We start from the raw sequence: 8,912 nt of genomic DNA, 5'->3' as shown, positions 1-8,912 counted from the left end.
GAGGAAGCCTCAGTCACACATGAGGAAAAAATGGAAACAAGCAAAAATTGATCCCTTACCTCATACCATATACACAATCAATTTCAGATGGTTTAAAGTCTGAAAAGTAAAACATTAAAATTATAAAGCTTTTAGAATATAAAATAGAAAAAAGGTATTTTTAATTTTGGGATAGCAAAGGTTTTCTTAAACTAAATGCAAGCATATATCATAAAGGAAAGTACTGATAAAGTTAATAATATTAAATTAAAACCTCTTTCCATAAAAACACCATATTAGGGGCTCCTGTGTGGCTTAGTCAGTTAAGTGTCCAACTTTTGATCTCATCTCAGGTCATGATCTTAGTTCAGGTCATGATGTCAAGGTTGGTGGGATCAAGCCCTGCATCAGGTTCTGTGCTGACAGCATGGAACCTGCTTGGGATTCTCTCTCTCCCTTTCTCACTCTCTCTGCCACTCCCCTGTGCTTGCATGCTCTCTCTCTCTCTCTCTCTCTCTTTCTCTCTCTCAAAATGAATAAGACAAATAAAACTTTAAAAAAATCCATATTAAAAGTGATAACTAAAGATGAAAAATAATTGACAAAGGGTTAAATAACAGGTCTCTCTCTCTCTCTCTCTCTCACACACACACACCCAAATTGAAATGAGTGAGATATATAAAAATCCAGAAATTTGGATTATTAATAATCCTATAAAAAGCTCAATCTATTAAGTAACCAGGAAATTATGCATTTAAACCACAATTTAATACCTTTTCACAACCCTATGACTAGACAGCATGAAAATGTCTGATAATACCAAAAACTGCCAAGATGTGGTTCATGGGAGACTCTCATAAATGATAGTAAAAATGTAAACGGAAAAGAATTCAATATTGAATATGTTCAACAACCCATGAAATCTACTCATAAGTGATATATAAACTAGAAAAACTCTCATACACATACATAAAGAGATAAAAACACATTACTTATAAAAGCAAACATTGTCATCAGAATGTAAATATGATAAACTTATACAATCAACTATTATGTGGCAGTGAAAATTACTGAATAAGAGTGACTCCCATGAAGATCAATTATTCTCAGAAACAACTTATTTTTTAAAAATCAAAAGCAAGTTGCAAAAGAATACATACTACATTATATCATTTATATAAGGAATACATTTCCAAACCAATACAAAAATACTGCTAGCAATAAAAGTGCATGAAATTTATGTGTAAAGATATAAATAAATACAAAATTTAGGAATGAGGTTACCTCTGAAGGGTGAGGGGAACAGAAATAGAAGAGTGGGAGAGGAAGCTTCACTCTTCCCTTCTTAAGGTGTGTGGTCAGTACATCGGTGTTCATTGTATTTTGTATACCTTAAATATGCAAATTAATGTTTAAAAATAGAAAATAATTATCCAGGTAGATTAAAAACCACAACAAAGAAGCTCTCTCTTTAGTTAGAACAGATTGTTAATCTGAGAGATTAGTTTCACAGTAAAGGCCATGTAACAAATTAATCTGAAGAAGAATTTTAATGATTCCTACTTCCTATTCAGAGCTTCTCCCCAGCTTTTCAGAAACTAACCCAGTGCAGCACCCCCTATTTTTCTAGTGCCCCATTGACACAGATCCTGTCCTTCCAAACGCCTCCAGCTCTGAGCTTTTCAGACCCATATTTCCATACATCAAACTTTAACCATGTTTTTCTATTTTTCCAAGGACCAGTATGTACCTAAGCTATTAACAGTTGGTAAAGCTATAAGTGTTGTGCTTTCCAAAGTAGTTTTGCTTTAATGAGGAGTTGCCAGAAAAGAAATCTTTTAAAACCAGGGTGACTTTTCAGGCCTTCAAAAAGAAATATTAGGAAGATAGTTAGTACCTGATTGTTTAATTTCAGCATATGTCTTTAATTCTCTAGTAATTTAGTCCTGGGAATAGAGTATCATTTCAAAACTTGTAGTAGTGTGAGTAAAAGGGATTGATTAGCAATTTACAAAATTTTATAGGGGTGATGGCTAGCCATTCATAGACATAATCTGAATGGCTAATCTGTTAAAACTGCCTAGATCTAATTTTTGAAATTGTTGTTATTTTTGGTGTTAGACCTCGGCTTGAGTGACAGCCTGGGGTTTTCATTCCTCTTTCTCCAATTGTCAGATAGTCATCTGCATTTCCAGAGGGTTGATGACAGGGCAACTTGGAGTTTAAAGACAGCATCTGCATTTGCATTTCAATAGTTCCATAATTCTATGAGAGCATTGAAATCTCTTCAGTGTGTCTCATTGTTTAAATAGTGAAGGTAGCCACGTTTTGTTCAAGATTCATAAATCTTAGGGAAAAATTGGGCCATTGTATCCAAAGCCTCTGCTACAGAAAATAATTACCTCCCTTCTTTTCTCTTTTTAAATGCTAAAATCCTGTTTATTAAAAACCATAGGTACTACATCCCATTTGTGTGTGTGTGTATGTGTGTGTGTATATATATGTGTGTGTGTGTATATATATATATATGTGTGTGTATATATATATATATATGTGTGTATATATATATATGTGTGTGTATATATATAACCTTTTATCCATTTGGGTCTTTATAATCTGAAATCGAGGTTCTAGGATAAAAAAAGGGAAAAGGAGGACATATAGTTTGAAGTATATTAAAAGCACATCATCAATTTTGAATTTGGAGTTTCTAAATATATGTCTCCCTCTTGGGAAGGAACAAGTTTGTTTTGAGTTAGGGACACAGTTCCACTTAACACACAGGAGGTAACTTTGTAGGTATATAAGCAGTTATATGATTTTAAGTAGAATAATTTTTGTAAAATATTTTGGTACGAGATAATGAATCCTGAAGTAAAAGTAAAAAATTCTGAGTTCAAATACAAGGCACCTGGGGACCTTTCTGAGTTGAGCCTTTGTGCCTTTCTTATAGGTGTAAATAACATTATCCACGAAGTACTTTTCGAAAAGTGAAAATTCTGTGTAAACTATATTGGAAGAACTGGAAGTTTATAAAGAACTGCACAATTGTATAATTGTTGTGTGAGGTTATTTTTAAGTATTTTCAAAAAGTACCTAAAGTTTTTCATCTAACGGTATCCAGCTGAGACACTGAGATGTGCCATACGTTTACAAGAACAAAACTATGGGTGGAAAAAAATAGAGCTCCACAGGGGTCAATCCAAAAATTTGTCATTTTAACATTTTTTTTCATTTCCTTGCCATTTCAAAACTGCTTCTCTTATACTACATTTAAAAAATGATCTGACTTTTTTAAATGTATTCTCTCTTCCACTTGCAAATGGTATCAAATACTGGGAAGTTGTCCTTAAAAGTCAGTCCACCTTCATGGCCCAGGTGAAGTGGGAAATAATCCTTCTTCTTCCTTCCCTACAGATTAGATGTCAATCTGCTAGGTAATTTCTAGCAGTCAGAAAGGTTTTTGACCTTGAGGAGTTTAGCATTGCAAATCTAAGAATATAAGCAAGTGCATTTTCTTTTTAGCAAAGTGTAAGTTTACATCTACCCCAGAATGGCAATTGAATGCCATGCAGTCTGACTGTATTAGGAAAGGGAGATTCTTTCTCTTCCATATGGAGGAAACATGAAACCCTATAGCCTATATTGCACAAAAGAATGATTCCAGGATAATAAATACAGTTTCAAAGAGAGAATTCATCAGATGGATTTAGAAAATAAGAGAAGTCTAAAAATAGTACTAACTTCATCAGTATGTTTCTTAACATATTGCTACTTATAAGAGTTCAAAGAGAAGTGTGTGAGAATTAAGTGTCTGTGTGTGCCTTTATGTGAAGGAGCATGTGAGTGTGTGTGTGAGTGTATGCTTCTGGCAGGAGGAGTGGCGGTGAAGCCATAAAGGGTAGTTGGGAAACCCCTTCTCGTTTTGCGCACTCCCAGAGTAGCAGCCCCGGCCACAGAAGGAGAAGCAAATGTCAGAGCTGGCACAAAGGTCGCTGCCTTGACTGATGTGAAGTGACCGACCCGCAAGCCGAGACTTTTCTCCTTGGCAGCCAACAACCTGCAGCAGGAAAGGAGGGCGGGGGAGGAAACCCCGAGGAGGCGCTCCTGGCCGCCTCTGCTGAGGTAGCAGGAGCAGCAGCCTGCGGAGCCACGAGCGCAGCGTCACTGAGCTGGTGCGGGTGCAGGGGCGCTCCGGGAGGCGCACAGGCCCGGGGCCGCTGCAGTCTCGGAGTCACCCGCGCTGCAGGACGCCGCGCCGCGCCACTCGAGCGCCACGGGCCCGTCCGGCAGCAGGAGGAGCGCTGCCCTGCACGGATCCTTGAGCACCTGCCTAGCGCACCGCGGGCGACGGGAAGAACGCAGAGATCTCGGCCTTTTGTCCCGTTTTCTAAAAGCAGCTTGTGACCAAGCCCGGAGAAGGCGAGCATTTCAGTTCTTCGCCGGACTGGGATTTTTCTTCTCAATTTGGGGGAGCCCGTGTAGAGGTCAGAGAGGCAGGCGAGGATCTCAAAAAGGGGCCGAGGGCTGTGAAAGTGGGCACCCCTTCTTATCATTGGAAAATCTCCTTGACATTTTTCACACTTTGAGGCAGCTGCAGCTGGTGTCGTCGGAAAAGGGGGTGGGAAAAAAGAGAGGGGGCGGGGAGAGCCGGGAGACACAGCCAAGAGCCACGAGCGGCGCCTCCTCGCCTGCCAAGCCTGGCACCTGTGCGCCGAGCCACTGCACAGAGGAGGACCCCACTCTAGGCGAACCTCGGGCTTGAAGCCACGGACACCTAGCCCCTGGGCTGCGGGTTCTCGCCGGAGGGACCTGCAGCCGCCCTCTCGGACCGCCGCTGTCGCCTGCAGACACGGGAGCGCTCTGCTCCTTAGAGCCGCCGCTGCGCCGGGTCCCCGGGGATTCTCGCCCAGCGGCAGGCAGGGTGTGTTAGAGTTGGGTGCACGATTCGCCTTCTCTGCTCGTCTCTTCTCCGTCCGGGATTTATTGTCTGTGGAGCCTTCTGGGGGCGGGGAGGTAGCTGCGCCTCCGCCACCGCTGCCGCCGCCGCCGCCGCCGCCGCCGCCGCCGCTGCTGCTGCGGTCGCTAGCGCGGCGCGCAGGGCAGGCGGAGGCGAGGGAGTGAATGCGCTCCCTGCCTCCCGGCCGGCGCTTTGGGCTTCCCCTCGGCCGCTTCCCGCCGGAACCTCTCCAGCCGGCCACCTGAAGGGCACTGGCATCATGGTCTAACGCGGCACCTGCCTGGAATCCCCTTTCTCCTCGTCTTCCTCCTCCTACTCCACCCCTCCTCTCTTCCTCCGAGGACCCTCGTGCCCACTCCACTGCGGACCCCCGAGCACTTTAAGGAATAAGCCTTGGCAGCTGCACGATTCACTCTCTCCGAAACCTCATGGGCAGTTTCTCCCGCCGGCGATGTGAGTAGAACACTCTTGTTTCGTGACCGGGGCGGGGGGGGCGGGGGGGGGCTGCGGGGCCCTCTCCGTTTGTGGCCTTGGCGACAGTGAGCTTCGAGGTGTGGGACACAAGCCCCCGCGGAGGGAGGGGGGTGGAGGACACGAGTCTTCAGAGCTCTCAGGGAGCTGCTCGAGAGGTGGCCCGCGGAGGCGGCGGGGATGTGGTAGGTTGCGGGGCATTTGGAAATGGGTGCTGGCTGTGTGGGTGCATGGGAGCACCGAGTGGCCTGGGCTGGCGGGAGACCCTAAAGGGTTACATACTGCGAAAAGGAATGGTAAAGAGCCAGTGTTGGACGCGGGTGCTGGGACCGTTGGTGGAGCTGGGGTTAGTCTCAGCTCCTCTTTATTTTCTTGGGTATCTCCTGTAAGCTTTTCCTTGGAGGTGTCTGAAGGATGAAGCGCCCGTTTGATTGTCTCACACACACACACACACACACACACACACACACACACACACACACTTGTGGCAGGTCGCATTTGTCTCTTTATCTTGGAAGGTGTAGTGTTACTGTTTGGTGTTCCTTCGTTTGGATAATGCAATTAGAAGATCTTTATGCCTTTGGGATTGAAGGGAAAGGGTGGGGCTGGGGGAGCTGGAGGGGAAGAGGAGTATGACAGATTGGAGGACAGAAAGAAGTGGGGGAGCAATGGAGTGAAAGCTTTTCCAGGGAGTCAGGGAGAATGATGCCTCTCTCCTCCTAAGCTAGACAACTCCTGCCCACACATCTCCTTTGTGTTGCAAGGCGAAGCTGGTGAACCTGCACGATTCCCAGTCCCAGAGCTGGGGCCCCCTTCAGCATCCTGCGTCCTCCTCTTAGAGTCATTAAGGATGCAGGACTAGTTTTGGATCCCACATTGAAAGAAGGGAGGGAAGCACATTAACCTTACGGTAATCATGGCATCCTAGCTCGTGGACGATTAGATTGGTTCCCGAAGGTCTCTAGTCTTACTGTTTGCAGAGTCAAGAATGCGGGTGAGGGGATAGGGGTTGAACAAAATGCCTTTTAAAATATTGTGACTTCATAACGGAGATGGCTGCAAAACTGCTTCATTATACTACTTCTTGGTCATCAGGGCTGAATAAAGGACCCGCCTCCGCCCTCTCCCTCACTGTCTCCTCCCCACCAAGTCACAAAGCGAACGGGCTGGGCGAGAGGGCACAGCGCCAGGCGGAAAAATGAAGGGGTCACTTTCACAACTCCCAGGAATCGGCTTCAGAATGCAACCATCTGCGACTCCCACGTTCCTTTCGAAGTTCTCCTTCCAAGGGGATTAGAAATGATGGGGGAGGGGTCAGTGAGACATAAAGGTCCTCCACCTGCGCTTTCCGATTACTTTCCCACCACACTTTCAACACATTGAATTTACCTGCAGTGGTAACTGGGTCAGCACGTAAATATGTGTACCTGTATACATTGAAATGTGGCTCTCTTGATACATGAAAGCAATTCGCATGACAGCATATTTTAACCTTGGCAAAATTTCTAAGCACAATAGAGATTTTTATAGCGTGGGCGAGAAGAGTGCATTCCAGCGAAAGCAGGACACGTGATCTCTCCGACGGGAGAGATACAGTATTAGGAACTCGATTTTCTTTGTTCCAGGCTGAGCCTATGAGATGCTCAGCATCCGGTTGCTTAAGTCCTCCAATTAGAGGGGAAAATAATAAAGTTGACCAGGGGCGAGAGTAGAAGGTCGAGAGGCACAGGTAGATAGATACCTGTGAAGGGCTTGGACCTTCTCCTCCGCCGCCCACTTGCCGCCCCACCCGTGGCCCCGGCTAGTCTCCTATTTAAAGTGAAGCATTCCTTCCAGGAGACGTGGCAGAAAAGTTCTTCAGCCCCTGCACACGTGGGTTCTCCGGCCGCTCAGAACCTGCTGCTATTCGCAACAGATTCTGCCACCTCCCCAGCCCGTGTCACGCCTCCATCCAGGCGTCTTGAGCTGACTTCACCTACTCTAAGACAACCACCAGGAGATCTTTTTGCAAAAAACAGTAAAGGAGGGTCAAATCCCTGCTTCCTGGAAATCATTCATCGCACCGGGGCAAGAATGAGAAAGTAGGGATTGTGGAATTATTTTATTTTTCCTTAAAAATAAGAGTCCTCTAGGACTAAAGTATATAGAAAGGGGTGGCTTCACAATATTTGCATTTGGACTCCCGGGAAGGTATCTCAGGCCTGTGGAATGTCCCAAGGTGTGATTATTTATTAATTTAATGGATGTAGAACGTGTTCTAGACTCGCCATTTAAATAGAGTTATCTGACCTGGAGTTCTCTTATTTCATTTTTCGCTCCATGTTTTTTTATTAGCCGTTTTAATGGGCTGAAGTTTTTTAAATGTGGGCTATTTCTGTACTGTACTGCATTGCATCATGTAATATGCCTTGGTAAGGAAAGCAGAGTCGATGTTCATGACATATTATGAAGTGAGAGTTCTTTATACATTTTTTTATACTTCACTGCCCAAGAAAAGATGTGTACTTACCATGGCAACCCTTACATTCGCTATCACGTGTGCCTGCACATATGCAGCTTCAGAATTAGAAACAAGTTCTTAAAGAAATAAACCTGGTCCAGTTACAGTAGCCATGTTTTGTTCAGAATTTTAGCACTGCTTTAGGCTAGCATTAAAATTTTCGTAATTAAAATCTTATTCCACTTTCTTTTGTAGGCTTTTAATGTCTCTGCTTCCTCAGTAAAATAGAAAACACAGCTTAAAGTTTTTGTGCATCTGTATTTTTGTTTTGGACTTTTTTTTTAATGTGCAGATACAAGTGACTATCACTATGAATTTTTATCACTTATGAAAGTCATTAAATTAACCACATGGTGTTAATTTCCAGGGTTATTTCTTAGATGAATTTGCAGTTCATCACGTGTGGTAATTCTTGATATACAAACTTGGTCTCTTTACTCATGTCTTAAAATGCCCACTCTTTAGGGCAGTTGACAATTTGAAGATAAATTATATTTTACCTTGATTAATTGATAACTTGATAATCAATGCGTCAAAAGTACACCTATTTATACTATAATTTAATCTTCAGACGACTATAGCTTTAACATAAGAATGGTATTCCTTGGTATTATAACACATTTCATGGTATTATAACTTCATTGCATATCCAAATTAACAGAGTACACAAAGAGTAATGAACTATTGATGAATTACCATCTAAGTTATTTCTAGATTCTTCTTACATTTTCTTCTTTCACATAAATTATTTCATAATTTTCAGAAAATTCTTCATTTAAAGAATATATGTAATTTATTGAGTATAACAGTTTTAACAACCACACCATCAATAAAAGATGGTATTTGGAGCATTTTGTTCTCTTCAGTAACAATACTGCTCTATAGTGTTACCCAAATTCTTTTTTGGCCTAGTCTAGTCAGTCATGTGAATTTGCAGTATGCTTCTAGGAAGACCATCAATTCAAATCAGTGACACAGGCTAGACCTTTTAGTTTGTGCCAA

At 43.3% G+C, this 8,912-nt stretch overlaps 1 protein-coding gene across 1 annotated transcript in view; it reads left to right on the top strand.

The window, feature by feature from the left end:
• Positions 1-5,100: 5,100 nt before the first annotated feature.
• Positions 5,101-8,912, top strand: part of LRRC7 (leucine rich repeat containing 7) — a 542,709-nt gene continuing 538,897 nt past the window's right edge. Inside the window, exon 1 of the mRNA XM_029949178.1 lies at positions 5,101-5,392. Coding sequence (XP_029805038.1) covers positions 5,391-5,392 — 2 coding nt within the window. The 5' untranslated portion in view covers positions 5,101-5,390. The remainder of the gene's footprint in view (positions 5,393-8,912) is intronic.

This window comes from Suricata suricatta, chromosome 8, assembly GCF_006229205.1.
Source record: "Suricata suricatta isolate VVHF042 chromosome 8, meerkat_22Aug2017_6uvM2_HiC, whole genome shotgun sequence".
Classification (NCBI taxonomy): domain Eukaryota; kingdom Metazoa; phylum Chordata; class Mammalia; order Carnivora; family Herpestidae; genus Suricata; species Suricata suricatta.
This window is presented reverse-complemented; position numbering and strand designations above follow the sequence as displayed.